Source organism: Chelonia mydas, chromosome 24, assembly GCF_015237465.2.
Source record: "Chelonia mydas isolate rCheMyd1 chromosome 24, rCheMyd1.pri.v2, whole genome shotgun sequence".
In the NCBI taxonomy this organism is placed as follows: domain Eukaryota; kingdom Metazoa; phylum Chordata; order Testudines; family Cheloniidae; genus Chelonia; species Chelonia mydas.
Window position 1 is genome coordinate 7535835 of NC_051264.2, and position 27149 is coordinate 7562983.

At 51.4% G+C, this 27149-nt stretch overlaps 1 protein-coding gene across 4 annotated transcripts; it reads right to left on the minus strand.

Annotated features, from left to right (window-relative positions):
• Nucleotides 1-464: 464 nt before the first annotated feature.
• GOLPH3L (golgi phosphoprotein 3 like) lies at nucleotides 465-26907 on the minus strand. Of its 4 annotated transcripts, none has more exons than XM_043535321.1 (6): nucleotides 26655-26823; nucleotides 25759-25939; nucleotides 25276-25477; nucleotides 12336-12467; nucleotides 9785-9899; nucleotides 465-7744 (listed from the first exon to the last, which is right to left on the minus strand). In XM_043535321.1, the coding sequence occupies exons 3-6, from the start codon at nucleotides 25456-25458 to the stop codon at nucleotides 7317-7319; spliced, it is 858 nt and encodes a 285-aa protein (XP_043391256.1). In that variant the 5' UTR covers nucleotides 25459-25477; nucleotides 25759-25939; nucleotides 26655-26823; the 3' UTR covers nucleotides 465-7316. The 4 variants fall into 4 exon arrangements, with proteins under 4 accessions (XP_043391256.1, XP_043391258.1, XP_007068162.1 ...); XM_043535323.1 differs by having other exon boundaries at nucleotides 25759-25970; XM_007068100.4 differs by lacking the exon at nucleotides 25759-25939 and having other exon boundaries at nucleotides 26655-26907.
• Nucleotides 26908-27149: the final 242 nt, after the last annotated feature.

Genomic DNA, 27149 nt, shown 5'->3' on the forward strand with positions numbered 1-27149 from the left:
TTAAGGTCAGACTTGACAAAGCCCTGGCTGGGATGATTTAGCTGGGGATTGGTCCTGCTTGGAGCAGGGGTTTGGACTAGATGACCTCCAGAGGGCCCTTCCAACCCTGATATTCTGTGATTCTATGGTTCATTTCTGCTATTCCTTCTTCCGGTGACACGAAGGCCAGGTAGCTTTCCTGGCCTATATCCCAGCCTAGCAGCACCATCTTCTCCACCTTGCCTTTGTAGCAAGCTTAACCTGAAAAGGAGACTAGCTGTCTCCATGGCCCATCCTTGACTGCTCTGCTAAGACTAGTTTGAAACCTACCTGGGTGTACCAGCAGCAACAGGTCAGGAAACAGGCTGAGACCCAGAAAACTCATTGCACAACGTGCTACTAAACATCACCATTCCTTCATCACCAGAGCGAGTGCCTGCCCTGCTGCTGTGAAAAGTGTGGAGGCCAACAACCAGCCCGACACCAAAATTTAAATGTTTATTATTCAAGAGCAGTTTAATCCACAGCAGCTAAACGCTACATCTGAATTACCCCACGAGTCCTTGGTGCTGCAAAGAAACTCATTCACAGTCACGCGATAAAACTGGAACAACAAAGAAGGGGTCAGGGAGAAGCATTAAATTTTGTTTTTTTCCCCGTAGAATTTGGGTCACTATTACGCCTGCAGCGTGAATCTACTACATACGGAAGGATTGTGGCCGTGTAGGGATAGAAGTCACCCAGAATAGTCCCCGGCCAGACGGGGGAGGGGCCCAGAAGCACCCCAGAAAGCAAGAAGGTGTGGATGTAGATGTTAAACTGAAATCAAGTCTCCTTTACACTAGTGCAGAATCGGGAACCTACCGTTGCAATGAACCTACAATTACCATGTTTCGTAGATGAACACTCAGCCAAGAGGAAAAGTTATTTAGGTACAGTTGACTTTAAAACACAAGCCAATCAGACCCCTTTGTGTCTAATCTATAGTCACAGGTATAGGGGTTGGGATTTTTAAAGCACCCAGAGTTAGTGTAAGAGTTCGGTCACCCCTGAAAATTTCACCTTCAGGCCCAGAGCCTGCAATCGGCTCTTTGGGGCAGGGACCAGCTCTTCATTCTGTGTTTGTACAGCCCCTAGCACCATGGGGTCCAGGTCCATGCCTACAGCCCCTACCTAGGCACGATCACAGTACAATTAACGATCCCCACCTCTTATCTAGCGCTTTTCACCCTCGATCTCACAGCACTTTACAGGTGGGGAAACTGAGGCATGCGGTGACATGACTCTCAAGGTCACCCAGCAGGCCAGTAACAGAGCCAGGAATAGAACCCTGGTTGCCCAACTCCCAATTTGGTGCTTCACCCACTAGGCCACAGACTTCAAGAGCCACACAGCTCCATCCGTATGGATCTGATTGTGGGTTGGGGGCCTTTGCAACTACACATTTTGATGAAGGCAGCCTGGACTAGACAGTTGTTTCCCTGCATTTACCATCCCCTCACCAGCTGAAGAGACACCCCACAGCCTAAAACACTAAGTCATTTCAGAGCTTTCTCCCTCCTGGAGCACTAGTGTAAACTGGGGATGTTTTACAATCCCTCTGCTATTCTGCAAAAGTTCTCTCTCTGCTGCGCAAGAGACCCATGTGAGGAAAACAACAGCCCCGATCCTGCAATTGGACCCATGGGGATGGATCCAGGTCGAGCCCCACGAGCTCCCTGGGTGGATCTCACTGCAGAATCTCAAGGCCAAATTGGGACAAAAAGTCAGAAAAGTGTTTGCAAACTCTGAAAAAACATTTTGGTTTAGGTCAAAGTGTTTCGTTTCCATTTTAACCAATTTTAACTTTTTTTGCCAAAAATTAGAATTTGCGTGTATTTCAAATTGGAAATCGAAAAAAAACCCAGAATTTTTTGTTTTAAAATGCCAAAACGTTTAGCAATCGCTGCTACGCCCCCCACCAAATCTTTTCGAGGCGGCAAGGTTCCTGGGGAAAATTTTGGTTGACAAAATTGGCATTTTCCAACAAAAAAAAGCATTGTGGAAAAAGTTCCTGACCCAGGGGTAGCACTCACACCTTCACTGGAGAGTGTGCGTGTTGTTGACATCCCTGCTCAGTTTTTGTTAGATTTTGATGTTAAACCGGTGTCAGCAAAAGCCAGACTGCTTGAAAGAGATGGCCTAAAATAAAATCCTTTTGCTTGCAGTTGTTCAGTCTCTTGCAATATCATAATCAGTCATTCTCTCTCCGACCTTCATCACCAGAGCAAAAACTTGTAAAGTAAGAATCATTTTAATACAATGCATTCAGGCTTTCTTCATCCATCACTAAGCAGCCCACAAGGACACAAATCCCAACTTCCCCCCGACTTTGCAGATCACCTTTAACTGCAGCGGCACATCCCCTTGCTGGTTTGCAGTTATCCTAAGGAATTACACCCGGATCCCCTGGGGTCGCTTAAAAACCCGAAGGAAGATGCTCAGGTTCTCAGACGTGTGGCTGCACTGGAGGTAAAATTCTAAGCAGAGTTCAGGAGGCTAGTTCAGAGGAGAAACAAAAATATATCCATGTGGATTATGCATGTGCTCTGCAGGTCTATGACCGAGTCCATGGGATGGGAGCACAGACCTGGATCTATCCTCTATAAAAAGTGAGCTGTGGTCAATCAGGGATATAATTAGCACCTTATTAGGACAACATCACACAGCCATTCTACAGAACCTTCCATCCAAGATAGCATGAGCCAAACCCACCCAGTGTAGTGTTCTCTCTCCCCTGCTAATGGTGGATGGGCCACATACACAGTTGACGAGCCTGCTACACCGCTGGCTAATAGGGCAGGGTCTTCTAGCTCAGGCTAGGAGACGCCTGGTTTTAGACACAGAGGTTCCATTCCCGCTGTTGCCACTGCACCCAGGGGTGTGGTATTACGATAGCAAAGCGCCTCACAGCTCCCGGACAGGGTCGGTACAGTGATTATCATCATCCTTATATTAGAGGGGAGCTTCATAGATTCTAAGGACACAAGGAACCACTGTGATCATCTAATCTGATCTCCTGTACAGCACAGGCCAGAGAACTGCCCCAAAGTCATTCTTAGAGCAGATCCCTTGGAAAAACATCCAACTGCAATTTAAAAAAATGGCCAGCGATGGAGAACCCGCCTTGACTCTCGGGAAATTGGTCCGATGGTTCATTCCTCCCGCCTCATTGTCAGTTGAAATTTGTGTGGCTTCAACTTCCAGCCATTGGATCGTGTTCGACCTCTCTCCGCTAGAGGGAAGAGCCCATTGTTCAATATTTGTTCCCCATGGAGATGCTGAGGGAATGTAATCAAGTCACCCCTTACCCTCCTCTTTGCTAAGCTGACTAGACTGAGCTCTGGAGTCTGTCACGATGAGGCAGGTTTTCTAATCCTTTAATCATTCTTGTGGCTCTTCTCTGAACGCTTTCGAGTACATCCACTTCCTTCTTGAACAGTGCACATCAGAACCAGAGTCCATACTCCAGCAGCTGTTGCACCAGTGCCAAATGCAGAAGTAAAATAACCTCTCCCTTCGCACTCAAGAAAACTGGGTCCATGGAGGTTAAGTAGCAACTTACCAAAATTGCAGCGACAGCGTTAGAACCTCAGCTTCTGAAATCCCCGGGGCCGTTCTCTAATCTAACCACTAGACCGCACTGCTACTGTAACCCAAAATCATGACCAGTGCCCTCCACTCCCCAGTCCACATATCCAAAGTTTCTACTGAACAGAAAGCTCAGGATACCTGATCCTGTCTGTGTTTTCCCCATTCCAACTTCACTCTAGTGAATTCGCCCTGCAGAATCTCCTTGGGGGATGGAACGCCACTAATGGAGAAATGCTCTTTCCCTTCCGAGGCTGAAGTTCGAGTCATCACTTTGATGCAAACTTCATCCCCCAGTGGCACAGGCTCTGCTCTCGGTTATGCCCGTGTAAATCCAAGGGGCCAGATTCTTAACCAATGTAGCTTCGCTGATGTCAGTGGAGTTAGGCGATGCTGATTTGCCCCAGCTGAGAATCTGACCCACTGATGCCAATGGAGACACTCCACATCTAACAGAGCAAACCATGTCCTGGAGTCTAATACACGTCAGCTTCACATTGTGCCCCCACCATGTATCCCCCCCAGTGGACCACAGGTTCCAATTAGTGTTACGGTCATGCATGTAGGTCAGGTGCAGTTCTCCTTCCCCCTCCCCTCCCCTCCAACCCCCATGCTGTTCACCTCAAAAGCCTGGCTTAGCTGGGGACATTCTGGCTTGGGGCAGCATGCCATGGGGCGGCTAGGATAGTGTCCCTCTATTAGCAGAGAAGAACCTGACTCTGTAAGCAAATATCTGCAGAGCTCACAGCAAACTGAGGACATGAATGAAAGACAACAGGTAGTAAACGCAAAATCTAGACTATCTTTGCTTTGATGATCTCTGCTTGCAAGGCGCTATGAGTCCAGGACCCTGTTTATCACCTGTGCTGCTAATACCTGACTAAAGTCAATGAGGAGTCAGCCCAGAATCTTCCTTTCCATTCCCTGTTGCTAACGTGTCTGTTCCTCCTTTGCATTGAGCAGGGAGCATGTGCTGGGAAAGGGATTGATCATCAAAAGGCAGGAAAGAATTTTGCAGGATTTAAAAAACAAACAAACAAAAAAAAAAAGACAGGGAGGGTCAGTTATAACCGAATTGAGTTGGCCGAATAGCATTCGCTCCCTTTCTCCTCTCAAGATGGAGATTGGTGGGCCTGATCCTGATCTCATTTACATTGGCTTTCCACAGCATAACTCCCTTCTGTCATATACACCCGTGCGACTGCAAGCAGAATCAGGCCGGTTGCTTCTAGGCACGGTTGTCCGATTTGGGAAGTTCACGGCCTCGTGGATCTAAGCGCAAGAGCTGGGTTCCCCTCTCACCCCAGTGTAAATCCGGAGTTACTTGGAACTGGCGCAGGTGTTACCCAAATGGAGACCAGATCCTCAGCTGGTGCGAACGGTTGTAGATCCACTGAAGTGGATGGTGCCAGGCTGGCTTATCCCAGCTGAAGACCTGGCCTGTGGACTTAGGCGCTCATTCAGACATAACAGTCAAACTGGAGGTAGCTCAGATTACTCCTTACAGGTCTACGTTGTCACCGGGTAACGCCTCCTCAACCTTTTACTTGGGCCCGTCAGCGTAAGAGGCTGATTCCTGCACAAGCGTCCTTTCAACACCTCAGTGGCATTTCACTCCGGACACCAACAAGCTCTGAAAACTCACAGACCTCACTGGAAACTCAGTTGCAAGAGGAAACACAGATGCAATGGCAGGGGATGGCAGCACAGGATGATGGGGAAGTAAGAGACAAGCTAAGCAGAATACCGGTGCCATCTGTACAGCAGCATTGCCTAGAAATCCTACTGCAATTATTTATTAGCTCTGGGGATGTTTAAAGGAGTCCGGCACCCAATTCCCATTGAAATTCACAGTCCCTTAGATGACTTTGAAAGCTCCAGTCTAGATTTCTAAAATCCACCTCTCTACAGGGGAAGTTTATATCCTTCTCTTGGGCACAGAGGCTTCACACGACCACCTAGAAATCATGCAACACCATTAAAAGCTACTTATTCTTAAAAAACTCCCACTTTTAGACCAGCTGCGTTTTGTGCCTTTTCCGGATCCACTGCAAAGACTGAGTCAATTCCACTCATTGTTAAGGCTGGCTGAAAATTTTCCACGAGTGCACCATGGCCAATTGGCCATAGCGCTTCCCATCATGCACAGCTTCCCCTCACCAAGAGATGAGACGTGGTGCACCATGGGAGATGTAGTCCAACTAGGGAGCCTGTAAAAGGGCACACGAGGTGACCGAACTACAACTCCCACGAGGCACCTGATATTTTAATTTTTTTGCTATTAAAAAAAAAACAACAAAATTCCATGGAAAATGAGTTTTGTTTCGATTTTTCCTAAGCAGCTTTACCAGCAGTGCAGGCTCCCTTCCACAGGGCGGTCTCTGAAAGCCTGATCTGAGAGCTCAGCCATGGTCGTCTTCACTCACAAGTGCAGACCCCCGATGGGCGGCTATTCACACGAGTGAGGGCTGCAGGAGTTGACCAGTCGTGTTCACCTTTAAAGGGCTCAAGCAGCCTAAGTAACCCACACGCTCACTTTGCACCGGTGCAGAAAGACCATGCATGACGCAGGGCAGGGAGAACTGGGCTCTGTGCACGGATCATTTCTGGGTCTTTCCCAACATGGCTCAGCCAGCCAAGCATTCTCCTTCCCGCGTTGCACTGAAAGGTCACAGCAGGTCAGTAGCCAGTTGCCCCATTCACCACCAGCTTTGCTGCAGGGTGACTGCACAGATCGCACTGGAGTTCTGCCAGGAGTCACGTGGCCGTGTATCGGGCCCTCCCTGTCCCAGCAGAAATTGAACGGGAAAGGTTGTGAAGAAGTTAGCCATGCTGCGGAAAGGGGCAGCTACAGCCCCGTGGTTTCAGAGGCCGTGATACCGATCTCTCTGACTCCAGTGCGTGCTAGGAGCTGCATCCCTGCAGGATTACACCAGCGCGAGTGTCAGACCAGGTCAGACTCTGCCAGCCTGGTTCTTGGGAACACCCAGGCCCTTTCGCAGTGCTCTGCAGCACAGGTGGGCCCCAACAATGGGGAAACACCCCCCTCTTCCTTGGCTACAGTGGAGCTGGCGTCATGGCTCTTCAGTGGCTTTGCCCCCGACCCTGGAGATCAGGAGCATGTCCAGAGTACCCTGCGTAATAGCTATTCCCTGCTTCCCAGGGCCCGCTGGTCGCCATGGGGAGCAGAGCATAATGTAGAGCAGCCTCCGGACTGCTCTAACTTACACCGTGGGGGGGCCAGGCAAGCCTCAGAACACAAGGAGTGCAAAAGTGGCTTAAAGCCACCCCGTTCGTCAGTGCCCCAAGTGCAGGAATGGAACAGGCCCCGTCAACTCAAGTTAACCCCTGCCCACAAAAATGAATGGAGAGTAAAGAAGAGCAGAATACATCCCAACGGCAATTCTACATCTCCATTCTCCAAAAGGTGATGTGAAACGAGAGAGCCGACTGAGCCGTGAGCCAACCCTCCCCACCCCAGAGACAAAGACCTTCACGTAGGCAAGTGTTTACGAGAAGAGGACATACAACATACAGTCGCTCGTTCTACCAGCACAACAATCCCAGCCAAGAGAGGTAGGTTGGGGCGGGCATGGACATCAGTGAAACCCAGGTGCCATGTAGAACAGAGTTTGCGCTGGCCCGGCCCAGGGCAGCTCTCTGCCCAAAGGTCCCGTGCTACGTCGAACAGGCAAGGCGGTCTGGATTTAGGCTTTGTTAAAGGCCGCCAGGACAGCCCAGATCATCTCCGTGGCACTGGCTTTGGTGGCCTCCACGTCGGGGTCCAAGTCCAAGAGGTCCTTCGACCTGTTCATGGCCGTGTCATACTTGTCGTCCGCAAGCGGGGTGAAAACATTCTCCAGTACGTCCGAGGAGTGGGCCAGCACCAGCAAAGCCAAGGTCCTCCTGTCCATGCGGTGCGGGTCATTCACCCACCGGTCCAGGACGCTCTCCTGCAGCTTCTTGAGTAGGCGCTGCTTCTCGGTGGCGTTGGTGACTGGGTGGGTGGTCATATCGAAGAGCAGGAAGTTCTGCTTCTCCGTGGTCAGGATCCCCTTCTCCACCAGGTTCTTGGCGATGCGCTCCCGCACATTACGCAGCTGGTACTGCAGCTTGAAGGGGTTCCAGGTCTCGCCTGCGGGTCGGGGAGACGAGGTTTGCTTTTTAGTGGCAAAAAATCAAGGCAATAGGTGGGCACCCCCCACGCCACGACATCCCAGGGAGAGCTCGGATACTGCACCTCAGCCACCCCTGCGATGCTGTTCCAGTACTGGGACCCTCCACACCGCTCTACCCAAGTACCGCAATCCTCTTCCTGTCTCGCGCCCCTGCCCAGTTCCCCCAGGACGCCTTCAATTTGATCCATAAGCCCAGACACAACACGTGCCTGCTGATAGTGGGGGGGGGGGGCGGGGGGGGGGGGCAGCACCCTGGAAGAGCACCAGCCCTGCCCGCCCCCAGGCAACCTCCCCCATCCCTGCAGCCCCTCCCTGCAGCTCCTACCTGTTCCTCCTGCTGCCTCTCTCCCTGCCTGGCACAGCTCGCTGGCTCAGCTGCCCCACAGGGAGGGGAGGGCCTGGCTGCACCAGGTGACTGAGCAATCTTGTGGAGGACTGGGGGGGGGGGGGGGGCGTGACCTTGCACCCCCCGCCCACGCATCGCCTCTGCCTAAGCCCCTGTGCTATTCCAGTACCAGGTTCCACACAGTTGACCCGATGCTCCTCAATACCGACCCACAGCCCACGCACCCCGCTGCTCTTCCAGCCCTGGGCTCCCCGCTCAGATCAGCCAATGCCCCTCAATCCTGACCCACAGCCCCACCCGCGACTCCAGCCTTCAGAAGCTGCCCGGTTGCCCCAGGGAGAGAATCACGCATTGGAGCGGGAGGATTAAATTACACACTAGGACAAGAAGCAGCGTGTGGGTGTGTGTGTGGGGGGGACTCTCATGGAAGCCACAGAACTCCAAATTCCTACGGCTCCCTCGCGCAGGGTGACTTAACTACGGTGCTCTGGGCGCAAAAGTTCCCACAGCCCTGAGCCACAGGGCTAGATTGAGCTAATTTTTACACGTGGACCAGGCCTAGGCGAGGCCGAGTATTTAGGAGGCAGATCCGCACGGAAAAAAGCACCAACGTTGCTACGTCCAGGGCAGAACCGCCAGCAAGTAAGAGGAGCACAAACCCACCCATGCAACCTGCCTGGCTGGATTCCAGCCCAATCAGGGACGAGATCAGCCCCGGGCCAGATAAGCGAGAGGCGGAGCGCTTGGCCTCTCCAGCATGCTGCACCGCCCTGACTGGTTTAGTCCTTAGGCCGGAGAGGGCAAACTTTTTGGCCTGAGAGCCGCATCGGGGAATAGAAATTGTATGGCGGGCCATGAATGCTCACAAAATTGGGGTTGGTGTGCGGGAGGGGGGGGGAGGGTGCCGGTTGGGGGTACGGGCGCTGGGGTGGGGCCAGAAATGAGGAGTTCAGGGTGCGGGAGAGGACTCTGGGCTGGGCTGGGGAGTGGGCTCTGGTTGGGGGTGCAGGCTCTGCGGATGAGGAGTTTGGGGTGCAAGAGGGTGCTCTAGGCTGGGATCGAGGGGTTGGGAGGGCAGGAGGGGGATCAGGGCTGGGGCAGGAGGTTGGGGTGCAGGGAGAGGCTCAGGAATGCAGGCTCCGGGCAGCGCTTACCTCAAGCGGCTCCCGGAAGCAGCGGCATGTCCCTTCTCCCACTCGGAAACGTGGCCAGGTGGCTCTGTGCGCTGCCCCGTCTGCAGGCACCGCCCCTGCAGCTCCCATTGGCTGCAGTTCCTGGTCAATGGGAGCTGCAGGGGCGGTGCTTGGGGCAGGGACAGTGTGCAAAGTAGAACCCCCTGGCTGCCCCTATGCGTAGGAGCTGAAGTGGGGGACATGCCGCTGATTCTGGAAGCCGTGCAGAGTGGCCCCCCATCCCTGCTCACCAGCTGGAGCACTGGAGCGGGGCAAGCCCCAGACTCCGTTCTCCAGCAGGAGCTTGAGGGCCGGATTAAAATGGCTGGTGGGCCAGATCCAACCTGCGGGCCGTAGTGTGCCCACCCCTGCCTTAGGCGATCAAGCAGGAACAAGCCAGGGGGACACAGAAAGTGGCTCATGGCAGAGCAGGCCACCAGGAAGCGGAGGAGGCTCCGTTCGAGACCAGGCCGTTGTACCTGTGAGCAGCTCTATCCATGACTGGACTGTCTCTGCAGGCTCTGTGGCTTTGATGTGCTTGAGGGTCTCGTCAAGCAGGACGTCGCCGGTCGGGGTGTCTGACTTTAAGAGCACCTAGGAGGACAAAGACACATTGCTCGAGGCTGGATCCTGGACTGGTCGCCGTCCCTCTGTCCCAGGACGATCTGTAAGAGCTCGCCAGCCTGACGTGGCCTGATCCTGCTTTGGCTGGGAGCTTTGAAACTGGTTCTAACGGGAGAAGCCCAGGAAGTATCTTTGACCAAGAGAGACGCCAGGGCACGTGTAACCCACTGTGCTGTATGGGCTACGTGCCCCACGCTGGGCCCAATCCACAGAGGATAGGACACTGCTACAGCCCATGTGACGTTACAAGGGACTCTTAGCCCCACTGAAACAATGAGGGATTGTCCAGTGGATAGAACACAGGGCGGGGCATCAGGACACCTGGGTTCTATTCCTGGCTCTGAAATGTCCTCATACAGATTCAGTTAAGCCGCGGGCAACTCTGAACACAGGCATGGGCTCAAAGCCAGCAGACATCAGAGTTACGCCAGACTAATGGAGTTACAACTGTGTGAGTAAAAGGAACATCAGGCCCATGCGCTAAGAGGAAGAATGGTCCAATGGTTAGAGAACCCGGCTCTCCAAAGCTAGAACAGTTCCCTGCTGTGACATTCTATATCTTGGGGGAGCACCCTGTAGCCCCCATAACCCTCAGATATTCGTAATTGTGATTGTGCATATAAATCAAGCTATGTAAGGTATCAGGGGAAAGGTAATGATCTGGTGAAAGTCACTGTTCTATGTCATTAGTGCATAGGAAGTTATGAGATTTTGTTGTATGGTTGTCAGTAAGACGTGGTGTAAGTTGGGGAATCAGCCTGATATTAGCTCCCTGGAGACAACAGCAAGGAAAGTAACCAACCAAAGCGCCCGGGTGCGTGTCAAACAACTATCAATAGCCTTGTCCAGCAAGGGAGTTACAGTGCAATGACTCACCTGCATGAGGCCACACCATGGGAATTGTTCAGCCTGGCCTGGGGACTCAGCAATGCCCACCAGACATGCCTGGACTTGTGTTCTCCAAGCATATGGACTGAGGATATAAAACAGAACGCAGGGGCCCCGTGCTTGGCCTTTTTCCTTCCCCTACCTATGCTGCAAGCAACAAGGACACTCAGAAGACTCCAACAGAGGAGACTGGGCCAGATTTAAGGGACAAACTTGTATATTACGGACTGCAATATCCAGTGGGGGGAGAAAACCTGCTTAATTTAGATTTTACCCAGTCTAATAGGGTTGAGAGTTTAGACTGCATGCTTATATATTTTATTTTATTTTGGTAACCATTCTGACTTTTTGCCTATAACTTATAATCACTTAAAAATCTATCCTTTGTAGTCAATAAATGTGTTTAACTGTTTATCTTTGCCAGTGTATTTGCCTGAAGTGTTTGGTAAGGGTGTTTGCTCAGGTCTACAAAGGCTGGGGTATATCCACTTTCCACTGATGAAGTGGTGAACCATTTAATAAATTTGCACTGCTCATCTTGAGCAGTGCAAGACAGTATATTCCTGAGGTGCTGGAAGCTGGGGGGATTTGGCTGGTGCCTTTCTCTGTGTGATTCATGAGTGGTTCTGGGAGCATTCATGCAATCGAGCTGGGTGTGGGGCTCCACATGCTGTTGTGCTGAGTGATAACAGCACCTGGAGGGTTTTGCTGCAAAGCATTGTGAGAGACAGCCCAGGCTGGAGAGTTCAGGGGGCACAGCGGTCCCACAGTCCCAGGCTGCACCCCGGGGATCCCATCACGCCTGCTCTGCCACAGACTCCTTGGCCCAGTCACTTCACCGCTCTGTGCCTCAGTTTCCCCACCTCTGTACTGGGGATGACAGCCCTGCCCTGCCTCCCAGGGGTGCATGAGGATAAATGCATTAATAACTGAGTGCTCAGGCCTTACGGAGACAGAGGCCACAGGCACACCTGGGACATCCATCTGGACATAAGCTGCCATTGTCCATGCAAACAGTCGTTATTCCAGAGGCATGGGAAGGAGAGAGATGCCTCCCCACTTCCCTCCAGACAACCACAGGCCTGGCTCACTCCCCACATCTGACCCGACTGCCTACCTCGCGGCCTCCCCGTCCCGGCCTCTCTGTTGCGTTCTTCCTCCAAACCCACAGGCCGGACGCGGGGCCCAATCCACACAGCGCCCCCACCCCGCTGTAAATCTAGAGTTACTCCATCGCTTTCCATGGAGCGACTTCGGATTTACCCCTGCGGCGCTGATCAGAGCCAGTGTAAATGGGCTGGATTCTCCATTGCCCCGTGCCGTCGTTGACATGGGCGCAGAACACTCCCAAGGTGGGATGGCGGCGTTCTGTAGCCACGTCACGCTGGGCTGCAGGGCAGTGGGGAATCAGGCCCCATGGGCCTGAAAAGGTAGCAGGAGGGGATCTCCCCAAGGCTCAGGGCCTTGTCCTCCTTGTTGGCCCAACAGGCACGGAGACCAACCCCTCAGGCAGGGTACCTTTCTGTCCAGCAGCCTCTTCTTCCTCATGGTAAGCGGCTCCAGCTGGATGCGTCCGCGCAGCGCCAACTCGATGAGAATGCCGCCACGCAGGCCCGAGGAGATGCAGTCGTTCCAGAAGGACGTATAGCCCTGAGGAGGGGAGGAACGCCACCGGCATTAGAGACAGAGGAACCCTCGTGGGACGGAGTCGTCAAGAGGTTGCTACAGCTTCTTTGTGTCCCACCCACCCCTCCGAGGAACTGAAGGCAGCTCAAGGCCCTTTGCTTCTAACTGCTAGTCATAATAGCACCACCGAGCCCTTTCCATCAGCAGATCTCAGAGCCCTGGGGGTGAGGATCAGCAGCCCCATTTTACAGAGGGGGGAAACTGAGGCACAGAGCCGGGAAACAACTTGCCCGCAGGTCACCCAGCAGGCCAGCGGCAGAGCCAGTCCAGCACCAGCTACAGAGTCTCCAGTGGCAAAGGCCTGCCCTTTGGAGCAGAAGGGTCCGAGTTCTAACCCCGCTGCCCCTACAGCATGGGAACCACTGCAATGTTCGTTCCCCAGGGGGCCAGGTGGTGCAGCTGGGATGCTCTTTGCTTCGAGAGCCCTCAGGAGCGCGCGGAGTCGAGAGGAAAGACAGAACAGCCAGCGGTTCTGAAATGCCAGGGCCCCTCTCCCAGCGAAAGCCCAGTCTGTCCAGCCTGCAATTGTCTGAAAGCGGCTTTTTTCGTATGATGGCGCCAGAGCAATGCTAGGCACCCCCCCCAAACGGACAACAGGGCCCGATTTTCAGAGATGCCGAGCACCTGCAAATCCAGCTTATTCACACCCCTGAGCGACGTCACTTATACCGACGTAAGCTATAGCTTGTACATAGCCTAGCAAAGGCCAGATCTGCTCAGTTAATGAGACTTGGCCAGCACAGCATTCAAGGGTTGGGCCAGCAATCTGTCGTTTGCCTCACAGAGCCAATCCTTCCAATATCAACCCTGAGCAGCACATCACACGCCCTTTGCCAGCTGGCTCGGGTTCCAGCAGCACCTACTTCCTGCTTCGCAGAGAAAATGACCGCTGCAATGCGGCTTTCTTCTAGCACATCCAGGTGTTTGTTGTTTGCAGAGCGGACGGGAAGTTTGCGTCAGCCCCGGCCTCGGACACCTAGCCTAGGAGTTGAGTAAGAGTTTTGAAAACGAATCTGACTGCAGCCCACGCTGGCCTGCCAAACCGGCTCAGAGCAGAGCCCTGCAGCAGTACTGGACTACGACTCAGGATTCCTGGGTTCTATTCCCACTCTGCCACTGAGCTGTCAGATGACCTTGGGCAAATCACTTTGCCTCTGTTCCCCTTCCCACCTAGTCGGTACATATCAAGGATGGTCTCATACTATGCGAACAGGGCCTTGATCTCGGGGAGCTACTGTAACATAAATAAGTTTCATGCTTCTGCAATTCTGGGACTAGTCAACATTTGAGAGAGGGGTTTGTGAGCAAACACCCCACCATGGAAAAAAGAGTTGAGAGACAGATGTTAAGGTTTCCGTCGCCTTTGGATGTGACCCTATAGAGAATTTTATTCGCCACAATAGGGAAAAAAAAAATATCAAATAAACCCACTACAGAGCACAAGTCTCAGTGCAGTTCTATAGGTTTGAAAGAGTTAGGACCCATAGGAAATTCTACAGGACCTTTTCCCATACGGGACATTGCTTTCAGCATGGCGAGGGGAGGGGGGAGAAGACAATGAGAGAGAGACAGAGTATCTGACTGTAATGGTATCATTGCTTGGCCCCGTTTGCCTGCCCACCGCCAATTCTTCCCCATCCGCATTAAACCCATGGGGAAGCATGCCAGAAACACACCATCCACCCTTTTCACGATGAACTAGAACTGGGTCAGCGGCTGGCACGAGAACTAACCAAGGAGCAGTAACCGTTTTCCATCAAACTAGCTTTCCCAGAGCTTAACGAGATTTCTGAATAACGAGGCCGCTCAGGAAAACATTAAAGCCCTGACAACTTCAGACATGCATGCCGAACAATTAGCTGTAATCAGAAATTGCTTGTAAGCCCTGTCGTAAGAGCGCTCCTGGCTGTCTGCAGCTTTATCTTTAAGCCCAAGGTGTACATCTTTGAAGAGACTTCCAGGAAGGTTTAGATAACAGCACTCTCCCCAGTGTCCTGTCGGATTGCACTCTGGTTAATTACATTCTGCCTACTTAAATCCACCAAGTCCATTTCCAGCTAGCGATGGCATTACTTGCTCGCTTGGGATGGGAACTTCTGAAATTGTTTAACAGCATGCAGCCACGCTGCCCAACAGCTGCCGCCATCCACCCTAGAAGTGGCTGCATTTCGATCACGGGGCGGGGCCAGATGCTCAGCTCAAGTAAACTGACACAGCTCTATTGAAATCAGTGGAGCCACACTGATTTACACCAGCTGAGGATCTGGTTCTGTGTATCGGTTTATAGTCACTCTCTCAGTTCTCTAATGCACTCCATCACCAACCCTCCATACATTATAGCTATGAGACACAGTCATTCAGATTGTGCAAAATTCACCCTTTTCAGCACCAAGTTCCATGCACCCGCCAGAGCCCTACTCGGAGTGGGTAAGTGATGCAAAGGCCTCTACACCGGGGCGCATTTCAGCCTAGCTCAAGGGGTGTTGAATAATGTCCCGTCCCCCCCAGTTTAATAGCAAAGGGCCCGATCCTGAGATGCATCAAACACCTGCCACTCATCCCGTCTTCAGCATCATAATTAGAGTAGGACCCAGAGTCGCCAGCCAGATCATGGCCCTTTTGCGGAAGGTGATGTATGGACACTTAGGGAGAGAGAGACCTTGCCTGGAACAGGTCAAAGGGGGCAGGAAGAGAAACAGAGGGACCTTGCCTCCCTGCTCCCAGTCCAGTGTTCTACCCACTAGATGATACCATTACACCAAATCGCTTCGGATCAGACCCAGACTTAAAAGTTTACTGTCAACTGAGCAGAGGAGTATGGGAAATGCAATATACCATAGTCACACTATAACACAGACACAGGGAAAAGGCCCATGAACAAGACATCCTGAACTCTAAATCCTTAGTCGCTTGTCCTCCAAAAGCTAAGATGCTGCTCACAGAAGTCACCAAGGGAGAAGTGTCAAAAAAAATCAAGAGGAATTTTCTTTCACTACTTCTAGCTGAGGAGACAGATCAGCTGAGCACAATGAGGGAAATCAAATATTTTAAAACCAGCCAGGTCACTGTTTTCTGGGAGACCCATTCAAATCCTGCAAAGTGTCTTGGTTGCAGTCCCTGACCCACGAAGGCCCCGATCCTGCAGATAGATTCATAGGTTCAACAGCCAGAAGGCACCACGGTGATCCCTAGTCTGAGCTCCTGCATGGCACAGGCCAGAGAACTGCCCCAAAATAATTCCTAGAGCAGAGCTTTTGGAAAAAAACATCCAACCTCGATTTAAAAATGGGCAGATATTTGTGCGCGTGCTTCACCTGCGGCAATGAGCCTGATCCTAACCACAGATGTCAACAGGAGCTTGCCATAGACTTCAACAGATATTGCACCAATCCCTAAAGCTGAACAAGCAACACAAAAGTATTTGCACAACCAGGGGCAGGAGGGGTAAGGCCTGAAACAGCATCTAACCAGCTTTCAGGCCTCTCAGCTCCAAATGGATCATTAGGGAAAGATGAATAAGCCCCGCAGATGCCAAGTTTTGAGGATTAGAAATGGAATAATAATTTTTAAAAGTATACAGATTTTTTTTTTTTTAAAAAAATGCACCGTTCTGCAGCCTACAAAGGGTTAATCCATAACTCCAAACACCTATTTATACAGCAAACCTTGACACATGCACTGGGTGTGTTTGGCAGGGCAGAACAATCAAACAAAATAAAAAGTGAACCTTTATTTGCTTTCTTCATTTCCTTGTGGCAAGGGATCAAACAAAGCAGGAATCAAGAGTTCAGAGGATCTGCTGGGTGCTTCCTACAAAAGAAACTCTCCTTTTAACCACACAAGTTTTTGCTCTCCAGAAAAGGGTTTCAAGTTCACCCTTTCTTTTTAAAGCAGGATATTTGCAACCTTTGGAATTCTGTCCAGATTTGGTTTCAGATTATAAATGCCAGACTGATTGCCTACCCCCAGATGGATTGGATCTGTGACAAAGAGATATAGTGAAGCTGGAAGAAAATGAAATGGTGTCATGGGGCTTCCAGACAGAAAATGGGCAACATTTTATTTCTCCTACCACCAACCTCTCCCTCCTCCCCCATACACACGCCTGGTTTTGGTCAAAACTTTCCCCTAAACTTTAGGCTGCATCTTTATCGTCCCTCAAGGACTCCATATGAAGCTGGAGCAGTTTACAGGCAAAGAGATGGTTGCTCTTCCTGCTGGCACATCAGATTCAACCAGGATCTGAGAGTCAAGCTGGGTTCTTTCAACTCTGGTCAAAGTGGACCCTCTATATTCTTAGCCTAGCATGAGACACACCCAAGATATGGTTCAGAAGTATCCTGTGTGCTGAATACACCTCAAAACAAGGGCTGGCCAGAAAACAAGAATTCCATTTCAGGAAATATTGAGGTTTTGACATTTGTTTCCATTCCGACGAGGAATAAAACCAAGATCTTGCAAATTTGATTTTTTTTTTGGGGGGGGGGGGGGGGGAAGAGAGAGAGAGAGAGAGAGAGAAATGACAGCAGAATAGCCAACTGCCTAGTGATTACGGCACTCACTTAGGATATGAGAGACCCAGGTTCAAGTCCCTGGTCCAAATCAAGCAGAGCAGGAATTTAAACCTGGGTGTTCCACACCCCCAGTGCATCCCCCAACCTCCAGATTACCGGCCATTCTAGAATCTCTCTACTTCACTCTCTCTCACGCGCACACGCACACAAATGTTGACCAGAAATTCCATCATGGATCCCAGAAACATTCCTGACAAACGTTTCATCCAAACCAATATGTTTCCTCAAAAAGTTTTGGTTTTCACAAATGGGCATTTTGGGACGAAAACCATTTTGCTGAAAAGTTCCCGACGGGCTCAACTCAGAGCATTTTAACCAAAAGTGAGCAACTTTTATTCTCCATGTTGTACAAATAGGGAAACTGAGGTGCACGGCGGGGAAGTGACTTGCTCAATGCCACGCAATGAGTTAGTCGCAGAGCAGGGCATAGAAAACAGGTCTCAGAGAATCACAGAACTGGAAGGGACCTCGAGAGGTCATCTAGTCCCGTCCCCTGCACTCAAGGCAGGACTAAGTATTATCTAGACCAGGGGTGGGCAAACTTTTTGGCCTGAGGGCCACATCGGCGTTGCGAAACTGTACAGAGGGCCGGGTAGGGAAGGCTGTGCCTCCCCAAACAGCCTGGCCCTGCCTCCTATCCATCCCCTCCCACTTCCCGTCCCCCTCAGAACCCCCGACCTATCCAACCCCCCCTGCTCCTTGTCCCCTGACCACCCCCTCCTGGGACCCCACCCCCTATCCAAACCCCCGGCTCCCTGTCTCCTGACTGCCCCGACCCCTATCCACACTCCTGCCCCCTGACAGCCTCCCCGGGACTCCCCACCCCCTATCCAACTGCTCCCTGTCCCCTGACTGCGTCCCGGAACTCCCTGCCCCGTATCCAACCCCCCTGCTCGCCAACCTCCTTACGATGCTGCTCAAAGCAGCAGGAGCTTACAGCCCCACCGCCCGCGCTGCCGAGAGGAGCAGCGGGCCAGAGCGCTGGCGGCGTGGCACGCTGGGGCTGCAGGGGAGGGGCGACAGTGGGGGACGGGACGGGGGTAGTCTCCCCAGCCGGGAGCTCAGGGGCCGGGCAGGACGGTCCCGCGGCTGGATGTGGCCCGCTGGCCGTAGTTTGCCACTTCTGATCTAGACCATCCCTGACAGGTGTTTGTCCAACCTGCTCTTAAAAACCTCCCTGGGCAATTTATTCCAGTCAGTGGCGTAGCTGGGGTGGAGGTGGGGGAGCGGCCGCTCCCCCACTGAGCACAAGTGGCGCCTTGTCAAGGCGTTGGCGCCTTTTAAATGTTCCCCTGCTGCGGCGCTTTTACTCAGCCAGCAGCGCTCCGGGTCTTCGGCGGCGGGACCTTCACTCGCTCCGGGTCTTTGGCGGCACCTCGGCCGCGGGACCTTCAGTGCCGAAGACACCCGGAGCGAGCGAGGGCCTGCCACCGGAGCGCTGCTGGGTCCAACCTAAACTCAGGACTCTTAGTCGGGTGCCAGGGCTGCTGGAGCACACGGTTTCTGCCTTTTCTTTGAGAATGAGGAGAAGACTATCGAGGTGCAACATACAAAACACAGAACGGTCTGATCCATCGCCGGAGGTCCCCTTTTCATCACATTATAGAAAGCTGCTTGCAAGAGCTTATCAGCATCAGAGCTACAGTCTAGCCCACCCCACTGGCACTTGGGTTCCAGGAATATTTATAGGCTGGGATGGGTGAGAGAACCACCTGCACCAGCCAAGTTAAAAACAGGAAGGAGGAAGAATTTCACAGCAAGAAGTCCCCCCACCCAGCCCAATGGCATTGTTAGCTCCCTAGGACTTGGCCCCTTTCTGATTCATCTTCCAGCCATTCTATAAAACATTAACTCAAGAGACAATGCCACATCCCTACAGAACAGTAGTGTTGCAAGAACCAGTTTGAATGAGCCATTAATTAGGAAAGACCAGCTCCGGTTTTCATCCCTGACATCAGAGGAGAGGATAACAGAGTTTCTTAAGACTGGTCTACACTAGAAAATTAGCTCAACCCAGCAACTGGGCTCGGGGCTGTGAAAAACCCACACCTTTGAGCAATGGGGTGAAGACAGCTAAAGGGCTTGGTACACTTGCTAGCTAGAGCGCATTAAAGCAGCCCCGGGCGCCCTAGTTTGCTACCCGTCCACACTGGCAAGGCACGTAGGGCTACAGCGCTGCTGGTACTCCACCTCGGTGAGAAGATTAACGCTTGCTGCACCTTGGCTGAAACACCCGGGGGTCAGTGTGGATAAGGTGTTGCATTACCGCGCTCTGATCAGCCTCCAGAAACGTCCCATAATCCACTTAAGTCAAGTGGCCACTCTTCTCATTGTTTTGGAATCGCTGCAGGAATGCGCATATGCCCTTTGAAAGCTCTGTTTCTGACAGCCGGCTGCTTATCTGCTCCGAGACAAAGCAACCATTAGTGTGGAATGCTGCGTGTGAGAGAGCGAGGGGGGTCTGCTGCTGTCTGAACTTACAAGACAGCATGCTGACATGCTCTCAGCCCCCCAAAAACCCACTTTCTCTCCCCCCACATACACACAACACACTCCCTGTCACACTCCACCCCCCCTCCCCTGCATTTGAAAAGCATGTTGCAGCCACTTGCATTCTGGGATAGCTACCACAATACACTGCTCTCTATGGCTGTTGCAAGAGCTCCTAATGTGACCTGGTGCCCAGGATCACAATGCCCAGGAACACTCATCAACGCTGAAAGAGATCCTGTCCTGCAAATGTTGTGGATATTAAGGTATGTGCTTCGACACTATTTCCCAGCCTAGGCACAGTTGGACAGCAGGGTCAAAAGACTGATTTATTTAACACAGAATCCCCTTTATGTATTAATGACCCCAGGTCCATCTAGATTACACTAGACAGTCCCATTTTGTAAGGGGGCGAGGGGAAAGAGCAATCCAAGTTAAAAAAAGGGGGGGGGAGGATTGTGGGTTCATGATTCAAAAACGGTTCAGAACCTGGTTTAAAGAAACCTACATCAAGGTGAAGCTAAAGGGTTTGGTACCAAAAGAGTTAAAAAGAATGAAAGGTCACTGCACTGCTCAAATTACATTTGTACCTGAGTGGCTCTCAAATATTTGCGAGGTTATCCCCAACATCCGGCTTATCACCCTGCTTGCCTACAACGTCCTCCCTGCTTGCCTACAACGTCCTACTTAGATTAGCAACCCCGAGATTTTAATTGGTGCTATTGAACCAGAGGCACTGTCACCGTTTGATCGAGCAGCACCTCGTAACAGCACCGCCTGCTCACGTATACAGCACTGGCAGCAGGCCCATGTCGGCGAGCCACGTGTAACTGGGATATTGCAAAACCAGGATATCCCCGCAGCTTGATTTCCAGAAGCGCTGGCTGCTGCTGAAGTTACCGGGAACAGCGGGTGCTCAGCACCTCTGAAAATCAGCCCCCTTGTTTTACAGGGGCTCAGTTTGGAGGACCCAGGAGACAGTATGACCTAGTGGATAGGGCACCGGAGTAGGACTCAGGAGACCTGGGTTTTGTTCCTGGCTCTGCCACTGGCCTGACCCTGGCAAGTCACCTCCCCCGCTCTGTGCCTCAGTTTCCCCATCCATAAAATGGGGAGAATGATCCTGACCTCCTTTAATACCTAGGGTTGAGAAGCATTATGGAAGAGCTAGGGGTTATTATTTCAGTGCTGAGAGCAATGCATTACACCCAACAAACTCTGAAAATATACTCTCTTCAGGCTAGGAGGAAGGATGGCCTAGTGGTGAGTGTGCTAGCCTGGAATTCAGGAGACCTGGTTTCAATTTCCTGCTCTGCCACACACTCCCTGTGTGACTCTGGTCGAGTCTCTTAGCCACTCTGTGCTTCAGTTTTCCCAGCTGTACAATGGGAATAACAGCGCTGCCCTGCCTCGTGGGGGGTGCATGATGAGGGGATCAGATATTACGGTGATGGGGCCAGATAAGTACCTGAGACATCAAGAAGAATCGATCCAAGGGAGCAGACAACTCAGTAACAGGGTTTGCAACTGTTCACTTCTAGGTCAGCAGCTTACTCTGGGGAGCGTCAAATGGCAAAGCTAGTTCCCAGATGCTAAGCCGGAACGGAGCTGGCTGTGTCTCAGCCCAGTCCCTGGTAGCCCAGTTGTCCACGTCACAGAAAGCCATCCCCACAACTGGCCATCTCTGTAGAGGGGCCAAGAACCGACTCCCCTCCAGATCAGGGTCAAGACACACGGGCAGGGAAGCTGGTTGTCCATGGTGCATTTGCCCTTCTAACCGAAGGGCTGTTAAATCAGCACCTTTCACCTCTTGGGAACCAATAAAGCAGTAGCCGAAAGGCCGCAGCAACGGCAGCCTGAAGACGGACGTACCAGTCCGGCAGAACAACCCACCTGAAATGCAGCCACAAAGAGCCACCCCTCGAGACTTGTGAGCAGAGAGACACGTGTCCAGCAGAGGAATCCATGACTGTTTTACTCAGGGAATGAGAACAGCTATGGAAGGACACTGCCGGCACAAGGACAAATGGGAATCAAATGGGCAAGAGTAAATGTAAAAGGTTTGTAACCATGAGAAGAAGGAGGTGCTGGAACAGCTTCCCAGGAGGAGCGGAGAGGGCAGAGGGAAGACACAAACAACCTAGCTAGTAAAAAGAAAAGGAGGACTTGTGGCACCTTAGAGACTAACAAATTTATTTGAGCATAAGCTTTCATGAGCTACAGCTCACTTCATTGGATGCATACAGTGGAAAGTGAGCTGTCGCTCACGAAAGCTTATGCTCAAATAAATTTGTTAGTCTCTAAGGTGCCACAAGTCCTCCTTTTCTTTTTGCGGATACAGACTAACACGGCTGCTACTCTGAAACCTAGCTAGTGTGAAGACGGAGCCTGATAGGTTTATAAGTGGGAACACAAGATGTGGTTGCCTGTGATAGAAGGGATGACAATAACTAGGAGACCCCTTCCAGTCCCGTGTCCCAGGTGAATACCCAAATTCAGCAAAATCACTCAGCGGTGATTTTCGAGTCTCATGTAGCTGGTACTTTTTAAAAATAAATATATAAAATAAAAAAGCAGCTTCCTTTCAAGTAATAGAGGGGAAAAAAAATATTTCCAGCCCTTGGGGCTGCAGAGAGATGCCTGAAAACATCAGAAGATTTTTAAGACAATCTTGATTTCGGGTGGGCCTGACTCATGATTTTTGCACAGTTGGGGCTGGCAACATGGCACATACTCAACCTTACCCGCACGAGTAACCCCACGGATTTCAAATGCAAATTTAGGCACAAGGACAGGATCTTGGCCTCAGAGTCTAAGCCCCACAGGGCGGGGAACTGTATTTAACTAGGTGCCTGTGCATCACCAAAACACAACGGGGACCCGATTTTGTTTGGCAGAGCTGGAAACGGAACCCAGGAGTCCCGACCCCCAGTCTCTTGCCCGACCCCCTGTGCAAACCGAAAGTCAACCCGCGCTACTGGTTGGAACAGTCTCAGACATCTGGTTACCACGTTAGCAGCCACAAACACAGACAGCCCTTCTCAGGAGCATTGCAGCCAGAAGTCCCAAAGCGTTCCTTTTAAAGATGCTGCACCGCCCCATTCCATAGCAAGAAGCCGCTCCCGGCGGCGCTGAACACAAAGGGTACGGTCTAATGATTTTAAATGGCACCTGACTGCAGGCAGGCAGAAGAGATCTGTTGCTTCAGTGAGATGAACTAATAACTACTAAAGTACTGAATACCTTGTGCTAGAATCGCTACAGATCCAGGTGAAGGGGTGCACAAGGGTCACCCTGACCAGTAGATCTCACAGCAGAGGGGAAGCTGTCTAGCAGCTGGCTTTCGTCATCATGATTTAGTTATATTTAAGGCCCTACTTGAATCGCGGGATGATTATCAAATAATTGTTGCTGAGTTGCCGACAAGACATGGAAAAAAAAAAAAAAATCAGGGAAAAATAATAATGGAACTTTATTAATTGAGGACATTTGGATAAGCCAGAGAAGCCCTGTTTGTTTAAGAAATATTGCTGGAACAATATAAACCCTCAAGTATTATGTTATGCCTGCTAATTTTTTTTTTTGGATAACCAGACATTTTGCTGCAGCTATATATATTACAGTCATTAATGCACAGGGCTGACAGCCTGAGCCCCAGCCACTATCAGCTCAGATACATGGAGTGCTACTGTACTAATGGGGGAAAAAAGTGTGTGTTGCAAACCTCAGAATGTGTGCAAAAACCGTGGGACTGTGCAAAGTAAGCTAATTAAAATCAAACCTGCTGTGGAAGTCTAATATTGCGGGATCCGCAATATCACAAATTAAGTAGGGCCTTGGTTATATTACAATAGCATCTAGAGGCCTCACCTGTGTGGCTGTACAGAGCCCACACAGTGAGAGACAGTCCCTGCCCCAGAAAAGCTTATCATCAAACAATATTTAATTATTTGTATTGTGATAGCACTTAAGAGGCCAGATCCCCAGTGTACAAGACAGGCAAAGGGTGGGTGAAAATGCCATTATCCCTATTTTACAGATGGGAAACTGCGGCACAGAGAGATTAAGTGATTTGCCCAAGGTCACACAGGGAATCTGTGGCAGAGCCAGAGCTCGAGGCGCTTCCGAGTCCCAGCCCAGTGGCTTAACCCCAAGACCAAATTTCCTTTCTGACATTGCTCTGGTATCGCAAAGATTACAGACAAAATGATGGAAGGAAACTTTCAGGAAGACAGAGCTACCCATTTCCACACAAACAAACCTCCCACCTGTAGTTTCAAAGTTGTTGGATTTTTTTCTTCACTTATGTGCTAAAAATACACCACCACCAACCTCTGACCACCGTTTCTGTGTGCTGCTAAACAGCTGCTGAGTTACATCCCAGAGGGGTTTTTCGATAATGGAAACATTTATTTCCTGCAGCTATATGGACATTTTAATCCTGCTTTAGGGCCAGAACTTGCAACCTTTTCCTCCCATCAGGGTCAGGCTTTGTTAGTGTCATATATTTAAGGGGCCTTGCTTGTCAAATGAAAACAACTCCCCCCAGCCCAAGAAAATCCTGTACCGTGCATGTTTGCACATTTCCACCTGCAACATAGATTCGATTTTGCTTCGGTTGCGACGGAGACGCGTGTCTGTTCTTTGTAAGTACTATGGAGTGTTCAACAGCTGTTGGGATCCTGCCTGGCATAGATATGAGGCGTTATAATGCAGGAGGAAAGAAGAACGCCTGTGCACTGGGACAAGGAATTCACTTTTCAGAGACCATTAGGGGAAAGCCAAGAATTAATGGGTCCAATTTCCTGTTGCCCAAGGGCCCCTTTGTACAAATGAGATTGGCACAGAGGGTCTGCAGAGCCGGTATTAACAAACAACCCTGGTGCAGGTAGCCGCTGAACCTGGCATAGAACCAGATGTGCCTCTGAAGCAGCCCAGTGTACAAGGTGGGTTGTTCTGCTGAAGAGTGTGGGTGAACCAGAGAAAGGAGGTGGCCTGACCAGGGTGGACTGGTAGGTTGGCAAATCTATGTGCCATTTAGGGCAGCCCTAGCCTTTGCTGAGGCTGCACCGGCCCCTTAATAGGTGTAAATTGCCTCTCACCTGTTCGTGCGCAGGGATGAATCCGCCCACTGTATTGGGAGCACAACCCAGCCCCACTCTCTCCAAAAGGCTCACAGCTTTCTTGCCTATGGACCCTGTCACAAGTGCCTTGTGCAAAAACGGCTGAGAGGCATTTTGCTTCTTTATGCCAGGCCACCTTTACTTCCTAAACAGAGCACCGATACAACGAGCAGGCCCAAAAGGGTCAGGCAGGAAGCAGGCAAAGAACCAATCACGATGCCAAAATGCCACAAGACCCTCCCACTGCCAGGCAGTACAGCAGCAGCAGACCTGCCCCGTGGAAGATCATCTAGCCAGCCTCTGGGGCAGGAGAGAAAGAGCTGGGGATCCACCAGCCTCATCATCATATCCCCTGGCACAGCCGTGCCTTGCTGTGGCACTGGGCTTGATGCCACTCAGAGGGTGCTTATGCACCCCTTTGCTCAGAGGAGCTGCACTGGTTCTGCTGCAAAAGGGCCTCTGGATCCACAAAGGGCGCAGGTATCGCCCCATACAGCACTTTCCCACAAGCAAAGCCAGGAGCAGTTGCTTCCATCCATGGCACTGCCCATGTAACTACAACGCTGGCAGCCAGAGACCCGTTACCTCCTTATCCTTCAGTCCCAGGAGCAGCACCTCCTCCATGAGGGTCAGGCGGATATCTTTGGAGTCACCAGACTCCTCTTCATCCAGGTTTCTGTCTTTCGAGTCGTCATCCTCGCCCTCCAGCCTCTTGTCGGCGTTCTTGCCCACGTCAGCACGCCGCCCTCTGTGAATGAGCGTCGTCATCCTTTCCCACAACTAGGAGCTAGCAAGGGTAACCAAAGGAAGTGTTAATGGGTGCACAGGTTCCAGAAAGAATGGCTTAAAGGCACTAAATTACACAGAACCAAAGGCTGGAATCCCAGCCAGGACAGCCCTCCCCCTTTACAAGGGGAATATTCTTAGTCCAACACTGCTGAGCAGCATTTACAATGCAGGAGTGGCTGCATTGCACTGGTGCTGTGTGTTTAAAAGGCCAGATTATGCAGGAACAAAATCTCCGAGCAAGCAACAGAACATTTGGCAAGCAGACAAGGTCTGTCTCACCTACAATGGGAAGAGGCTAGGGGCTCGCCTTTCTACATCCACTGATGGCCTGGTATCTGCACAGACCTTGGACCCCTCTGGAAACTTAGGTCTTCACACAGATTTTCATCCTTTCTAGCCTCATGGAGCCAGGCTGTTGTGGCTTGGCTGCTTATGGCTTTTGCTGGAGTCCCCCACCTCTCTTGGGAAGGGATAAATGTAATCAGTAATCCCTGCAGGAGAGGGGGAAATGGAGGTACACCAGAGGAGCTTCCCACCTTGGCCTAACCCTGCCAGTACCCCAAACCCCCAGCTCACACCTCTACAGTTTCTAGGGCCAGAAGGGAACGTGCTCACCCTCTCCCCCGCCCACCTCCATTTCACATATAAGGGGCTTTTGCTTCCCACAGCTGAGGGGAGCCCATGGCCCAGTTTCTTAGGCGAGTTAGGGTAGGAAGGTTTCAGAGTAGCAGCCATGTTAGCCTGTATCTGCAAAAAAGAACAGGAGTACTTGTGGCACCTTAGAGACTATTTGTTAGTCTCTACGGTGCCACAAGTACTCCCGTTCTTTTTAGGGTAGGAAGGAGCTATAGAAAACGAACTAGGCTCAGGCACTGAACTTAAAGAGGCAAAGAAGGAGATGTTCCCAGCAGCCCCTTTCCATGCTGGGGGGGGGGGGGGGGTGTCCTAGGAAAGAGGCACAGGCACCCCCTGCACACACACACACTTCCCACCACCTCTGCCAGGAAAAAACTTAAATTCCAGCAGGGGAAAAAATAATTTAAGAGGGGGAAAATCCTCCCCATGAAATTTACAAATTAAAGGAGACCACTGTGAAATTTACAAGTGAAATTCCCATTTATTTAATGTTGCTGCCTAAGTATTTAACCCTTGTTGGCGATTTCCCCCAGCCTTACCTGTGACTCTGATCTCCTCTTCTGGGAGGCCTCGTCCACTCCCCCCTTCCCCTCTGCTTTGCCTGGTATTAAACTTCTGAGCCCAGAGAAAATAGAAACTTTACTTCCTGGTTGAGCTGGAGCAGGGGGGAGGAAACACATCAGCTTCCCTATCCCTGGGTAACCTATCCTGGTGTTTGTTAATGCGCAATCAGAGGCTGTTCCTCCAATAGGGATTGCAGAGGGGTGGGTCCCTGCTGGTACAGACAAACTTGTAGGCTGGGACTTCTTTCTTTCTTTTTCTTTGTTGGCAGCTGAGGACACCAATAGGACGATGGGGGGGGGGGGGGATGGTGGTAGCTTGTTCAGCCCCCCCAACGCCACCGACCAATGGCAGATGCAGAAATCACTACCCTGAAGACTGGAGTCATAAAGGTGTATTGTTGTGAAGCTTGGTGGGATTGTGTTGTATTGTGTGTGCAGCACGTGTGCTGGGTTACCTTGCATTGTGTGTGG

Excerpts from the sequence above, each read along its gene's own strand:
- GOLPH3L (XM_007068100.4), bottom strand. The coding sequence starts at position 25,458 with ATGACGACGCTCATTCACAGAGGGCGGCGTGCTGACGTGGGCAAGAAC. Across the intron at positions 12,468-25,275 it reads TGGGACTGAAGGATAAGGAG|GGCTATACGTCCTTCTGGAA; the intron begins GTAACGGGTCTC and ends TCCCCTCCTCAG. Across the intron at positions 7,745-9,784 it reads ATGGATAGAGCTGCTCACAG|GCGAGACCTGGAACCCCTTC; the intron begins GTACAACGGCCT and ends CCCGACCCGCAG.